The following is a 16934-nucleotide window of genomic DNA, read 5'->3' on the forward strand; positions in this document are numbered from 1 at the left end:
GCCTACTCAGAATTCTCACAGGTCAACAACAGGGAGAGAGCAAAAGGAAGTAAACTATTTGAGAAAAGAAAGTGGGCAGAAGAGAGTCTAAAATAGTAATTCTACCTCTGTCCTTCCTCCTTTAACAGTCTATGACCTGCTTTTCAGGCAAGCCCCAGTAGCCTAAGTGAACACTTCTGTGCTGTTTCTTTGTGTTTGGCGACCACTGGTTAAGTGTTTTAGACTCATGAACCTTCAACTGAGTCATGATGTTACAATGAGAAACAAACAGTCACCCACTGTAACAAACCTTGACATAACACGGGGTGAGATCACAGATCGGCTAAAGACTATGGCCAGTGGCACGGTTGATTATACCTCACTTCAAATAACACTTCTTGGAAAGAGAAAGTGTGATCTAGGCTGTAAACAGCTTACAAACAAATATCCTTCAACAGCTAAATAGTTAAAAGTACATATACTGACCGGACTACACCGGTACATGTATTAGCAATATCTATGGCTGGTATATTTATGACCTGTGCTGTAAAAATTAGTCACAATGAGCACATTTTCAAGAATGTTATTTCTGTATGTATGATTTTTGGATGAAAAATGACTGAGCTACAACTGTTTGAAGTTGATAAGAGTCAGCAAATTTAATTTTGAGAAAAAACAAGTTACAGTTTTCTCAATGTTCCAAAGTAAAATCTCCTAGCAACATTATATCTTTTCCTCCAGTTCTTTTCTTAATAATAATAACATTATTAATAATCACAATATAGATATATATTTATATAGATATATATATATATATATATATATATATATATATACAAAAGAACAAATATAAGAAAAGCACATAATGCATTTTGCTTTTAAAACTATTATACATTTTATTTTATCTTTGTTATTATAAAAACAGATGCAAAAAAACAAAAACAAAAGAACAAATATAAGAAAAGCACATAATGCATTACCTTTTTCATTTAATATCTAAACAAAAGCATTCAAGTAAGAAAAATGAATAATCAAATGTAAAACTCCCCCACAAAGATAATTGTGTTTAATTACTATTTAAAGCATTAATAAAAACATACAAGTGCAAAAACAAAAAATAAATGAAAAAAAAAACTCAAAATCAAAAAAAAACTAAACTTAATGTAAAATCAAAAAAAACTTATGTTGCCCGCACGGATCACATTTGTTACAATAACACTCAAAACTGACAGTGGACACAACACTAAAAATTCATGACATGTCTTTGCTCATCTAAAAAAAAAAACCATAAAATTTGAACTTCCTTTTAACCATCAATAAATCACCAAAAATCCTGAAAAACTGAAGCATGGTTTCCACAAAAAGTTTAAGAAGCACAACTGTTATCAGCATTGATGAATTCATAAAATAGGCTTTTGTCACCTCCAGACCAAGAATACCCAGAGAGAAAAACTCTTATAGACCAGTCAAAATCGTAATTGTGATGTGCATAATAAAGCTTCTTTATCTTTTCTTCTTCCCTCACTCTATCAAAGATTCATTTGATATGCATGCATTTCCTCACCTTGCTGTCCACAACGAGGTTTCGGATACAGCCAGTAAAGTGCTTGTGTTGTAGCTGAGGGTAGATATACGGCAGGTTCTCATTCACTCCTCCTAGCTGAAGCACCTGTGTCCCGTTCAGATGCCTGAAAGCACATCAGAGGATGCTTGCATGTTTGCTTCTCTACTACATGAGTTACTAATGTGCTGTGTGCTATGGAGAGGTCATTTTTCACCAGAGATTATCTCTGATAATCCATTTGACCTTTTAGATTGAGACCTTTGTGTAATTGTAAAGGTTTCAAGACATTATTGAGTCAGTAACTGGCATGAGGATCAAATGTAGATTGAGAAAGAGTAAGTAATGATTGTTTCATTGACTTGTCCTCTGTGACCTGCTATCAAAGCAGAAGAATGATTTCTTTAGCACTCAAATTTTAATGATTCATCAGGGCACTATTTTTTTTAACACTTTAAACAATTATGCATTGGTGTGAAAAGAGAAATAAATGAAGTGATTTACTTGTCCATATTTGGTGTGATGCCAGTAACTTCACAGGAAGTGTGGTCTTCAGTAGTTAGCCAGCTGCCTACTCCCTCCATCTCCATGATAGTGGCTCCTGCGCAGCGGTCAAGTGTAAAACGAACCTCCTGAAGAAGAAATGTGGGTGAAAAAGAACCTTTATCACCACAAAAATGTAGGAATTTGACTTCCCTGAAACACAGTTGATTGGCAGCTTATATTAAACATCATGGTCTGTGACCGTTTAATGTAGTACTTTTTAAATAAACCTCTTATTTCCCCTTTTGATCCATGCAATATATTCCTCTGGTCAAAACCTTGTTGCTACATATTATTGAAGCTGTATCTCATAACATATCTCAATGCATCTCAGAAACGTGACTGGTATCCATTCTTTAAGTTTAAGTTTATTTGTTAACAGGCGCAAAGCACATTAATAAACATAAATGTAAATGTGCCAGAATTAGCCAAAAAGGCTATTTTTCATCTGTATACCCTTGATATATACATTTCATTACACATATACTCATCATATGAAAAAAAAATACAGAAACATAAATACACAGTAAAAAGCGCTACTAAAATACAAAAATATAAAAAAATGATCTAAACAAAGTAAAAATATGAAGGAAGGGAGAGAGAGAGAGAGAGAGAGAAACATAAAACATTCACATAATGCTAATTCTGTTTAATTTCCTATTAGGTTTCTATTGACCTCAGCAAAAACACTGCTGAAATATGTAAAAATTCATTGGACTGATTCATGTTTTACAACTGGACAGAGGTGGGAGTAAGTCACAGTACTGTTAGTCTCGGGTCTTAACCTTCAAGTCTCAAGCAAGTCCAAGTCAATTTTTGTGAGAATCAAGCAAGTCAAGTCAAGTCAAGTCACTGCTTTATGTCAAGCAATTCAAGTCAAGTCGTAGCTTGGGTCAAGCAAGTCACTGTAAAGTCATACAAATGTTTGATGATTTAACTGAGTTTATATATTAAAATAAGTTAAAACTACAGTAGTTATGGACTACGGTAGTTTTATTCACAACAGAAAAAAATGCAATATGTATTTTGTCCACATACAGCTGAGTTGTTAAAACAATAAAAAATCTAAAAATAAATAAAAATGTAATTGACAGCCTAAAATGTAAATGTAACTGAAATTAGGGCAACATAAAAGCATGAAAAGTATTTAGGTACAACTGTTTCAATATGCCTCAAACATTGCAGAAAACCATGAAAATAATTAAACAATTCAAGTCTAATGGTTTCTATGCCACCAATTGGCATTCAAACAGGAATCACCTTTATGAGACATGAACACATCCTTAAGTTAGATTCTTCCTTTTTAACAAAAGAATAACAACAAGAAAAATAATTTAATAACTGAATCACACAAATCTTGCACCCTTTTATCAGGATGATTGACTATTGTTGTGTGTGTCTCTCTGAGAGAGAGAGAGAGCGAGAGAGAGAGTTTTGTGTGTATGTGTATGCATGGTTGGGTTCGCAAGTCTGTATAATTTTTTTTTTCTTTGTGTGTATGTGTAGGCTATACAATATATTTATGTGCATCCCCATAAACTACCCATAGGCTTTTCACTCAAACACAAAAGAACAATTATTAGACACTGTACACAAGCAAATACTAAGTGCTATTGCAAAAAAATTATAATAAATAAATAAATAAAAAAGGCTGACATTTCCTTATAAACAGTGATTAACCATTTACAATGCAAAAACAGAAATTTGATAGTGCTCACAAACTGTATGCAGCCAAACTCTCAATAAAGCTGTTTTCACTGGTATATTTTTCTGTTTCTGTTGTAAGACAACAGGATGAATATGAAATAGTAACTAAAAAGCGGCCCATTAAGACTACATAACCAGCTCTCCCTTATGTTAATCTGCACAAAAACCCTGATTCATGATCACGACTTCATCTAATGAAATCAAATACACATGAGATAAAGAAAATGGTTGCGCTGTGATTTCGGCTATATTTGCATGTAAAACAGAGTTTGAAGTGACAGAATATCATTTTTTTTACAGCCGCTCGCTGAACAGAGCAGTTGCAGACAGAGGTGTGTGTGCTCTGGGAAAGCAAGACCTTGAGCTCGTGCAGCAGTACCGGCGACTCTCAGAAACTAAAGAAGGTTTGTCCAAGAAATCGCTAGATTTGTCTCCAGGTGCTTTTTTTTTCTGGGTCACTAAAGGTGTCTGTAAAGTTGCTAAATCTAGCGACAAAGTTACTAAGTTGGCAAAACTAAGTTGTGTCCACGCTCTTACGTTAGCTCTCTCTGCTTGCCTGCTGCGTCACTTGGTTAGGTTGCAGTGCATTCAAAAAGAAACAGATATTTATTAAACAAAAGATAAGTTATTTCGAGTAAATAAAATCAATTCCGAGTCAATTAACTAAAATCAAATCAAAGTAGTCAAGAAAATCAAGTCAAAGTCAAGTCAAGTATTTTATGAATATTTGTCAAGCAAGTCTCAAGTCATAAAATTTGCAACTTAAATCTGACACGAGTCAAGGCATGTGACTCGGGTCCCCCACCTCTGCAACTGGGTGCTCCAGTACACAAAACAGAAATAATGTAATATTTTCAAAAAAGTCCTAAGTAACACCCAAATACACCAACTTAAGTCATTAAAACAACCGTTTTGGACAAACCCATTAAAACAACCTTTTTTTACAAACCTAAATAATAAAAAATTTACTTTAATCAAAAACAATAAAAAATTTAACTTATAAAATGAAAAATCAGTAATAAACAATAATAAAATACTCGGTAAACATTCAGTAAACTTTTTAAGATGTGACAGGAGCAGCAAGAGCAGCCAATGGGAATCTGTGGGAAGAAAACTGCTATCATTGGGCTGTTCCAGTTCATAAATCAAAATCTTATATATTCCTGTTTGATAAGTTACATAAGAAACAGTTTTACCTCATGCCATCTGGTCTGTCAGACATTTATGTAGATGCAACGTTTGTAAAAGGATAAGCGTTTGTTCCAAGCAGATGTTAGCTGCAACATACATTTAATCTAAAAAGTAAAAATGTGAGACTAGCCATTTCCCTATTTGTACAGTAATAATTTGAAAGGGATACAATGTAATTCAAACCTTTATTTCATTCAGAAAGTTTTCTCTCAGGACAGAACACAAAATGACCGTTGACAGATGTATCCAGTTTTAACCAGTTTGGCACAGTTTACCCAACACTGGGTACCCAGTGCTGGGTAGGTATGTGATGGGTTTCATCATTTGTGTTAACAATAAAAATGACTTGGATAAAAATAATAAAATATTAAAAATAACCTAATAAAATGACCCAAAAGGCTGAACCCAACATCTGGGTTAAAAAAAAAAAAAAATTAACCCCAAATTTTTTTAGCGTGTATATACACATACACAGACAGACATATGCAGAACATGGATACAAGGATATTTCACTCAAAATGAAAATTCTGTTGTCATTTACTCATCCTCATGTTGTCCCAAACTTCTAACCCAAGTCTTCTGAAGCTCAAATGTGATCGCTTGATGTGAGTTCCAATGAGGTTTATTCTCATACACATGGTTAAGTTACCACTGACCATATTTGATATGCTCTGTATGTGTGTTGATCAATGTTAATGTGTGAATAAATCACATCACGCAAAAAATTTATTTAATCTGTTCATATAAAGTAACCATGTCTCTAAACTCCTTGATTAATATGGATTAATTTTACCATATTTTCATACAGACTTTTGATGGAGGGACAAAAATCTCTCAGATCTTTCATTAAAAATCTCTTCATTTGTGTTTTGAAGATGAACAAAAGTGGTTTGGAATGACATGAGGGTGATTAAATGATGACAGAATTTTTATTTTCCATCACATTAATGCACCTACACGACTGAGTTTCACACACTACCAGACATTAAAGTCATTCTGAACACAGCATAGAAATGTGCGCCATGCATTACAAATAAAAACAATATGAGGCTTAAAACTGCCTCAAAATAATACAAATCTTTGATATCCTGAAGCTAAAAAATCAGATTCTGTGCCAATCATACACTCCATGATTTTCTGTGAAATCCGTCAGCTACGACAGACCAATATCTGTACACTGGTTCTGACTTTCAGTATATCAGAGAAAAAACCATTAAGTGTATTCCAGCCTTAGATGTCCGCTTATACAGAAACACAAGTCAAGAGCTCTTTCTTGCTGAGATCTTCAATTCAGTAGAAGAAACAAAAAAAAGGTTTTGTTTCCTCACACTTCACCCTGTTTCTCCACTCTCTGTAGAGGCTAAACCCTCAGGCGTGATAATATTAAACACATAGCATGTCAAGATGCTAAAAGCTCCAACCTGCAATGTTCCCTTCGCACCCAGCAGGATGCTTGCGCCCTGTTTGTATTGAACAATAAGCGTTATAATTTCAAGCAATTTCAGACTGACCCTAAGGCAAATTGCACCATGGCAAGACTACATGCCAGTGCTTCTACAGAGCCTAGCAGCAACAGAGTAGCTGCTGAATCTAAAACAGTCCTGACAACACTGAATACAAATTAGCACACTAAACAATGTCTGGGATCGAGTAAACCCTGGCTAACAGCTGCCACCATGCTTCCGCTATCCCTTTTGAATGATTTCAATAGAGATAAGTAAGACTTTGACTTGTACAAAAGTGCTGAGGTGTATTTTTGGAGGAAGATGGCAGGGAGAGATGGGCCTCTGCTCGACTGGTCTCAGCAGTCAGTCGCTTGTTAACGGTGAACACTTACTTTGCTGTTGCTCCTCACGTCCAGTCTGTGCCACCGTCTGTCCGCTACGTTCACGTTGCCCGGCAACTGCAGGACCAATGTACCCGAGCCGTGGTTAATTTTCAGGGTGGGGGTGCCGTCGATCAGTTCTGAGAGAGAAAGACAGCGACAGACAGAGAGAGAGAGATGAGAAGAAAGAGTAGATAGGTGGACAGTTAAAACGTGGACACAGAGCTATGAAAGAGTGGAGGACGTTTATAAAGATTCAACCTTAAGCATGTACACCATCGAAAAACTACCTATTGAAAGCATTATATAAGCTCAACCAACAGCAGGTTTTTGACTAACAAATGTATCACATAAACTACCCCTTTGTTTCACATTACAGGGTCAAGTGAGCACTGCAGAGCCTGCCTCAATTACGATTATATCATCCTCTGGCATAATAGGAAAAACATATTAGAGAAAGTTCTTCTTTTTGTCTGAGTTAGTCGATTGGCAAATTAAAAATTAATGAAGCCAGGAAGACTCCCTTAAGCTTGGTATAGTCTGACTGAGAGTCTGAGCATACGGTAAGAAATGCCTCCAACTAATTTCACATTTGTCAGCAGGGTCTCTGCTGTTAAAAAAGCCTTCAGTGCCCACTTTGGCCGACATATCTGTCTTGTGTTTCACCAACCCGCTTTTCCAATATGTCTTCAAATTCTCCCTCTATTTTCTTATTTGTCATCCTCTCGATTTCTCCCTTTGATGCTGTCATTTCTGTAAATAACACACGCTTCCTCTCGGTTCGGCTATGTAGCACTGTTTGGCGCTCACGGTCTGCTGACCGTGAAAGTGAACTTTTGCTGGGCACAGTTTTTTTTTTTGTTTTTACTGTATAAGAGGTAAGATGAACTGCAATTTAGCAACACTAGATGCTTCTCAAAACACATGTACCCACTTCATTAGCTCAAATCAAATGACTGACTCTCAGACAGATTGTCCTGGCTAATTCCTTCACACCGTCATTAAAGCTGGCTGATTTATTCCATCCATCTGTGCTTTATTCTTGCTGTCACTCTATTTCTCCTATTATTTCTTGCTCTGGGTAGTGAATGTCTTCCATCATCCTCCCCTGTTTTAACCCATTCAAGCGGCTCATGAGTGCTGAGGGACTTTGTCTCGCTGTCTCAGTTGAGGGGGAGTTTGGTCTGCACATGCTGAGACACAAATAGAGCAATGATGGAAATAATGGCTCAGAAGTACTGGTTAATAATATTGCTCTGCACTTTGCAGGTGTTAGCTAAGTACATATTTGAGTCACACAGTGTGTACATATATATACACACACTCGCACACACACACACACATATATATATATATATATATATATATATATATATATATATTAAATATATCTTTTATGTGAATATATATTGAACCAAATCAGCATGTAACACTGAACACTGAAAGACTGGAGTAATGGCTAGCAATTCAGCTTTGCCATTACAGGATCAAAATACATTTTAAAATATTAGTAGAAAACAGTTATTTTAAATTATTGTAATTTCACATTACAGATTATTTTACAAGAAAAAAAAAACATTGCTGTTTTACTGCATTGTTTATCAAAAAATACAGCCTTGGTGAGCAAAAAAATAAAAAATAAAATAAAATAAAATATGAAGAAAAAGTTCAATTAATATGTGTGTGTGTGTACATTCATTTGTTTGTACACACACACACACACACACACACACACACACACACACACACACACACACACACACTTGGAAGTGAACATTTTGTTTGCGTCTGTCTCAAATATTATTACCACATCTATCATCTTCAAATTAGTTTTAAAATATAGTACTTATCCCTGAACAGTGTAAATTAATGTTTTATGTAATACATTTGTGATAATCAAATGTACTTGTTCACAGTATTTTTTGTGACACCATTTCATTTTAATTCCCAGGAATGAAAAAATAAGCTAATAAAACATTAAACATAGCCTTACAAATCAAAAATGACAGTAAGTGAGTGCGCTTGTGTTAATTATTCTCAGTTGTATCAAATCTCAGCCTATACACAGTGTCATTTTTGCATTTTGTTTATCCAATAGATTTAACTTGCAAAGTTATTTTTGTTTAATTAACCCTCGTCTGCTCAGCAAGGACATTTAAAATTTCACAAATTGAAATTATAGACCTACTGCAAATCCTTTATATTTTTACAGAGAGGCTTCATGCCATGATTCATACAGCTGAATGAAATAACTACATAAACTCTTGAGAGTTTCTTAAACTGGTGGTTTCCGGTGGTCTCATTGAATTCTCTATCATTCTATTTTTCTGTAGATGTCTCCAGGCTAACTCCCGATGGGATCAGAGTGTTGAGCTGGAGATAACAGAGAACATGCTGGGTGAGGAGCAGTGCTGCTGTAATCTGGGCTGAGAAGCCCTTTTCAGAAGGAAGCCCCTGAGAATGGAGCACCGCTCTCCTACACCGACACTGTCACCAATCCTGTCCCAGACATGAAGTTCTGCCGACTGAGAGCAAGACCATGTCTTCTCGGGCTGACATGACATTCTAGGATGAGTGCAGATGAAGTGGGATTGAGAAAGGAAGGGCAACTGGAGTGAAAATGAAAGATGGAAAAGTTACAAGTCTGCGGTTGGTATTGATTTGAGAGGACTGAAATGAGGGGAAGTAATGAAGGTGTCTCTACAAGATAGACGGAAAGAGGATGTGACTATCTGAAGTTTCTAAGGGGTGAGACACAATGTCAGCTCAGTTTTTAAGGTGTGTTCCACTCTGTTTGCACTAGCTGGACCCTGTCTATGGCTTTTGGGCTGACTGAGCATGTTAAATCAGCATGAAATGAAATCAAGCAATTGACAAAGTCAAGAGACTAATTTCACTTCATCTTAACTAAGCATTCCAATACACCTTAGTTAGGTTAGAGGCCATATTGAATTTAAAACGGATGAAAATGAAGCTATGAGGGATAAACTTTGTTTTACAATGCCATGGAGTGTATAAAAGTCATAGATCATGTCATTTTCCCAACTTAGAGCTTTCAAAACTGAATAGTTGGCATTTTAAAACAGGTTCATTCCTCTCAAAAATTTAATATGGACCCTGACTATACACCTTTGTTTTTTTTGTTGTTGTTGTTGTTGTTTTTTACAATCTAGCCATCTTGAATAAATAAAGTGATCAACAAGATTCATATTCAAAACGATAAGCAAAGCTGCTTTGTTTACGGTTTGTATATTTTTTTCGGTTTCTCTTTTTAATAGACGAATATAGTCTACTGCCACCTGCTGATATAGACAGTTATTTTCTCTCAAACCGGCTCAAAACATGTGCTAGTTGGCGCGGTGCAAAGAAGCATGCAAGACGAAGCAGCAACACAGCTTTCTTCATTACTAGTTCTTTGTTATTGGTTTGGTGTCTCACAACCTTAATACACAGATGAAAATCAGGAAGAGAGAGGGAGAGTAAAAGCAGGGTAAGTGGGCACTCTGTTTGGTCTGTACCGCTGGCCAGGACTTTCCGTGTTATATGTAAATGTCATACTCAGGGAACACAATCTGTATATGTAATTAGACTGCAACATGTTTTTGCTCTCAGAAACGATCCCTCTGCAGTCACAGGGGGTCGCCTATGCTCTCTGCTCCTCATCCCTAATTCATGCTGGTCTCCCTGCGACATCCCTGCACATTAATCCCTCTGTCAGTGGGAGGGAAGATGAAGGGAGGCCGACTTACTCCCCCCAGACCCCCTCCCAAATGCATTTCCCCTTTTAAGCATGAGAAATGGCCTCTCTTTGCAGGTCCTGAGGGACGAACAGGAGGGCCGGTGGCATATGGACCCTGGAAACCCCACCTAGTGGCCCTCCCATCAGTGGCTCAGGAAATGAGCTGAAATATTATAAGCTGAAAGGGATATTTGAGAGCTGCTGTGGCATGATGAGTCTGAGAGGGTTCACCGTGAAGCAGGTTTCTGTAAATTGACCGTAATGTGCACATCACACTCTGGGTGTAACTGTATCTCTGCGCTCACTTTCATCTGCCAGACGCTCCTATTGAGTGTGTGTGTGTGTGTGTGTGTGTGTGTGTGTGTGTGTGTGTGTGCAAAACCTCACAAACACATTCACAAACACCTCACAGTTCCAAAAACATCGGAAAAGTTTTTTTTTTTTTTTTTTAATCACAGCAATACATTAATTAAATTACACTTTTTCATTTCATGAACTGATAATGAAAATAAACACAAACCTTGCTCACACATTCAGCCCATATGATCGTTTTATTTAGATTTTTTTCAAAAGTTTGGAGTTTTTTTTTTTTTCAATACTGCATTTATTTGATCAAAATTACAGTAACAGTAAATATTATTCCAATTTAAAATAACTGTTTTTCATGTAAATGTATTTTAACATGTTATTTATTCATGTAATGACAAAGCTGAACAGCCATTACTCCAGTCTTCAGTGTGACACGATCTTTTTGGAAATCATTCTAATATGCTGATTTGGTGCTCAAGAAACATTTAAAAAATATTAAGCAGCTTACTATTTTTGAGGAAAAAGTTTTTGGTCCTACTTTTTATTAAGTTGCCTTAACTACTAAGTACTTAGATTTAAATTAATAATTTGGTAAAGTGCACTTATTGAGTACATACATGTTTTTACATTGAACATATATATTTTTAAATACCTATATGTAATTACATCTGTAATTAATTTCTGTAATTACATTTATAATTAAACTGTTGACCCATCCCTTACACCTTAACCCACCCTTAAACCTACCCATGCCACCAAACCTGTCCTTAAACTTACCCATTTCCCACCTCAATAGCAGCAAAAGTATTTTGCAATACAATATGAACACATTAAGCACATTGTACTTATTATTATTTATTTTTTTTTCAGGATTCTTGGATCATATGAAGTTCAAAAGAACAGCATTTATTTGAAATAGAAATATTTGGTGATATTATAACTGCCTTTACAGTCTTCACTCTCACTTTTGATCAATTTAATGTATCCTTCCTTGTATTAATTTCTTAAAAAAAAAAAAAAAAAAGAAACACTGAACCCGTTTGTGTATATATGCATGAGAATGAGAAAAAAAAAAAACATTTAATTTAAATAGATCAAGGTCATATATTTCTTATTTAATATTAATTCACATATTCTTTAATTATTAAATAGATGTTATGTATCTATGTATTTCAAGATCCTCTAAAGGAAACCAACTTAAGAAACTGCTTTGGATAAAAGTGCATTTTAGATTAATAATTTCTAGGGTGCATTACCTTTACATCCTTGACAAAACTAAGAAATTAATCAAGTATGCCAAGTATCTATTCACAAAACGCGAAAATGTTCTTCAATGTCCCTGTACATCATCTATGGCCACCTGTCTGTTCAATCATGTGCAAATTACCTACTTATCATTCAATAAGTGTCCTTAATCAAATAAATTAGATTTGTCATTCTAATTTGTCTATTGATTCGACATGCTCACCCTCCAAATCTTTGTCTAACCTTGAAAAGAGACTGTAACCACCAATAAGACCCATGTAACATGAAGTCTTCAAGCACTTATCTGTGCACATTTCCATCAATGAAAATAAATTGAGGAAGAGGTCAGAGGTTGTCTAGAGAAAATTAATCTGGGTTGTAATGAGAAAAAGTGCGTTGAGGAGGATGAATTCCTGGTAGAGGTGAAGAAAGACGGATGCTCTTTAATAGAGATGCCATGTGTGGATTTCATGCTTACGCAGCTACGCCTCGAGCGCTTTGACTGATGTGTGAATCACCCAAGGCAAAAGTATATGTGTGCCTTAATATCCATAAGGCTTAAAAGGGAAATGCATGTTTACTCAAGTTGTTCACAAATTTAATTGGAATCATCAATATGACAAGAAAGGCATTTCTTGTCAATTTGAACTCAAAATTCAAAATTCTTACAGCTGAACCCAACTGAATACCCACTGGAAATAATTACTGACCAGCAGCAATGTTCGGCTCACCTCAAATCAAAGCCAAACAAATACTACTTGACCTTGGACTCGTTTCAAAAGTCGCGATTAATAATTCATTTATAAACAACTCAGAAGTACTAATACTCACACAGACACAGTGACATGATCTGCTGCACTCAGGGATGTGTGTGGGAGGCCCCTGGGTGTGTGTACACTATGCAGCTGCATTGTAGTATCAATGTCTTGAGTGTCTTTAATAAGAAGAGCAGAGGGGTAAAACTGGAGGCAGCGGGCCAATGATAAGTTTTAATAGGCCAAGGTGAAGAACAGCAGTAAGTAATAAGGTCTGATAGAGTGAAGGTGAGAAGGACTGGAGAGAGAGACTAATGCATGGAGACTCACACTGTGGCTACACTTGTTCCGCTGTCCTCTGCACTGCCATTCATCATTATTCATCTCCCGCTTTCTTCCTTCGTTCCACCTTTTCCGTTCATACACCAACTTCGTCTCTCACCCAGACATGAACTTCTTTCTCCGTTTAATTCATGTCTGAGCTGCGCCACTTACTGTTACTCCTCAGCAGTTCCTTCAAATCTGCACTTCTTTTATCTATTTAATCTGTCTCTCCTTCCACACTCTTCCTATCTCTCACTCTCTCTCTCTCTCTCTACTAGACTGTTTCTCTGTTTCCATCTCTCCTCTTTCAGATTTCCTCTCTGTTTGCTGCATGTCCTCACTAGACCCATCCTACCATTCTCTCTCTCTCTTCTCTCCTCTTTTCTGGTGCTGTTTCCGCAGCCAGTGCCCAGTTTAAATCCAATCGGTACATTTCTACAGCAGAAGTTGGGGAAAAATCACCTCTGCAGTGTTACTGAAACCTGCAAACTAGGAACTGAAAAAAAAAAGAAAAAAAAAAGAACTCTTGCCAAACAAATCTAGATAACAGAACTGTCTTCAGTGGAAATAATTTTTATATTTGAATATACATAAAATTAGTTTTTATTATAGGACTTGTAATATTAATGTTAATTTAAAAATATACTACTGTTAATTCATATTAGCTCATTATACATTATTGTTAATTCATAGATCTTAAAATGTTTATATGTACTGTAGAAATTAACGTTGATCTTGATTAATAATTTAAACAATTTGTTCACTGTTAGTTTATTAAAATTAAATGGATGGTTCACCAAAAAAAAAAAGAATCTTAATTGATTTACTTATTTATTTATTAATTCCTTATTTACTCAGCCTGACATTCCAAACCCTTAAGATTTTTGTTCACCTTCTTAAATGAAGATATTACTATTTGTGCTCCAAAAATAAAAGGAAGTCTTAAAGGTTTAAAATGGTATAAAGTGTGAGTAAATTATGACAGAATATTTTTTTTAGGCTGAACTACCCTTTTAACTAATGCAAATAAATTAAGTATGATTAAACTCAATTGTTACCCAAAAAACATGCTGTGGCAAGTTTGTTTGTGAGCAATAAATGTTCTTTAGATAATCAACCCAAACTATCCACTAAAAAAAACATCCACAATAAAATCCAGAGTTTCTTAATAGAATAAATGTTCTTTAGATAATTAACCCATTGGAGCCTTTTCCAAAAACAGCCACTTGGATCTCCAGAGTGCCCCTTGATAATCTGCAGGTTAGAAAAAGCTTTTACATTTACTCCTACATGTACCACATATACCAAACTATTCAAAAAAAAACAAAAACAACAACAAAACACACACACACACACACACACACACACACCCACACACGTGTGTGTGTGTGTGTATGTATGTATAATGTATGTATATGTGTGTGTGTGTGTGTGTGTGTGTGTGTGTGTGTGTGTGTGTAAATATATATATAATAACTACAAACTACTTCATAATGTTAAAAGTGCTACATTGCTACATTGATGGGCGATTCAGACAGCAATCAGCCAGTCTAATGTATATGATAATATACAGTTTTACAACATAAACTGTGCTGAAATTGTATAATTTTGTGAAGAATGATGATGAACGGCAGATCGTTTAGATGAATTTTGACATAAACCTATGGATAATATATTAATATCTCATAGAATTAACAATGTGGAGGAAAACTGTTCTACTGGATGTTGTTCAATGGATGCTTAACTTTAACAATTTACCCAAGTGTGATGGATAAGATTAATCTTGGAATCGCTGATTTATGATGAATGTATAAAATCCTCTTAAGAATCTCCATATTTAAACACATACTCCAAAATCACACCAAAACCATGTACGCGTCAACGCGACAGTTGCAAAGCGACCATTTTGTCCCTTATGCCAAAAGTAGTGCAAGAGTTTACAATACATCATAAATAGAAAGGGGTATTAGTTTACTAATGAGGACTCGTCTCGTTGTGTCACATCCAGCGACAGAATCACATAACTGTTTCTGTTGGCTTTTGTCGCGTCGCATTGCACCACTCACAGCCGTTGTAGACATGGTGTAAGAGTGTGTGTCATCGTTCATCTAGTCTAGTCAATGGAATCAGGAACCAGTTATTACAGATATTCAGAGATCCCTGGCTGAGCAGTTCCGCCACAGTTGAAAAGAGGCATCCGACTATCACTCTCACCCTAATACTGATCTAAAACTGAAGCTCAGGCAAATCTCCACCACTTCAGCACTCTTTGTTTCTGGAGCCACTATGAAACCCTGTCCACAGTTGTACCCTTCGCTTAATCTTCATCTTTCACTCCCTTTCAATCTCTTTTTCTCACCTCAGATCCACTGTCTGCCATCCGTGCCTCTCTCGTTTTCTCCATATGTTATCCATCTCACCCTACACTGATTACACTCACATACGGCCTTATCTTCCACATTTGCCAACACATCAGTGATCCGATCAAGAGCACAAGCTCTCTTATGAACGTATGCTTGGCACGTAGGCAGATCTGTGAGTTCATTAAAGCTCTAAATGTGTATACCCTATTGTAATCATTCTCCCGGATGAATGACAAATAAGCCTTTACTGATATAATAAGTGCCTTCGTTAACCCCTTATGAGCTAATACGGCTGCACACACAAGCCACCGGCGCAGCGAAACTGTGGAATTTATGACACACATACGCAAATAAACAGAAATAATGTGGTATTTTTATCTTCTTCTCTGTGTTTAGACTGTTAGACGAAAGCAGATCTTCCCTGAGTAAGAAAATGTTACAGCAATAAAACTTTTTTTATTAGAAACCCTAAATCCTGCCGGAGAGACGTGAAGGAGTCTTTTCATCTCTTTCTGTCTAAAATAAACATATTATCACCCTTTTTTCATTCCCCTTTCTCTATGTGTAGCCCTACAGGGAGATGAGAGAAGATGTGCCAGAGGTTCAGCTTGTGATATGAAAGAATGATGTAGAAGCTTAAGCGGTGTTCTGCCTGCGCATTCGCAATACCCTTCCCTCGCCTCTCGACCTGTGGTGAGGATGTGTGTAGGTTACCTATGGCCATGAAGTCTTCCGGCTCCCACGGCTGAAGCTGGGAGAGGGGTCCGCTGTAGAGCAGCATGCCATCTGCTACCTCTGTGATGAACTCCAGCGAGAGGTGGCTCTCGAAGCATGGCCTTATAGGGGGAAACCAAGCATAGCCGTTGCCATGGAAACTGTGTTTGGTCTGCTGGCACTCGGGTCCCTCAAACTGAGCCGGGCACTGGCATCTATGGTATGCACACAAGAAAAAAAAAACTCTTATTAAAAATGGTATGAGTTTCAGGTTTTGTAAACGTGCTACTGGACTGACCTGTAAATAAATAAATAAAACAGCCAAAGAGAAAGACAAAAATGTTTGTGGTAATCAGACATTGTGGTATTACACAGCCCTGAATAAGCCTGAACCAGGAATATTTTATTTAAAAATGTACGTTATTCTGTATTATTGTGAACTTAGGCAAGGCAAGTTTACTTATACTGTAGCACATTTTAGACACAGTGAAATTCGAAGAGCTTTTACATAGACAAGATAATAGATAGATTAGGAATGTTCATCTACATAACAGAGGCCGATGTGATACGCATCTCGACGCATAGCCAACAATACGATGCATTAAAGATACATATGAAGTAGCTACTGGTGCAATGCGATACGATTCACCCCATTACGATGCAGTGTGATCTGATTTTG

The 16934-nt window shown here is 36.3% G+C and overlaps 1 protein-coding gene across 2 annotated transcripts in view; it reads right to left on the reverse strand.

The window, feature by feature from the left end:
• The window catches only part of si:ch211-186j3.6 (neural-cadherin), a 244695-nt gene that overhangs the window by 26352 nt on the left and 201409 nt on the right, over window positions 1-16934 (reverse strand). For both annotated transcript variants that reach the window (XM_042728157.1, XM_042728156.1), the window contains exons 23-26: window positions 16256-16470; window positions 6819-6946; window positions 2045-2172; window positions 1544-1667 (exon numbers count right to left, since the gene is read on the reverse strand). In XM_042728157.1, coding sequence (XP_042584091.1) covers window positions 1544-1667; window positions 2045-2172; window positions 6819-6946; window positions 16256-16470 — 595 coding nt within the window. The remainder of the gene's footprint in view (window positions 1-1543; window positions 1668-2044; window positions 2173-6818; window positions 6947-16255; window positions 16471-16934) is intronic.

Source organism: Cyprinus carpio, chromosome B7, assembly GCF_018340385.1.
Source record: "Cyprinus carpio isolate SPL01 chromosome B7, ASM1834038v1, whole genome shotgun sequence".
NCBI lineage: Eukaryota > Metazoa > Chordata > Actinopteri > Cypriniformes > Cyprinidae > Cyprinus > Cyprinus carpio.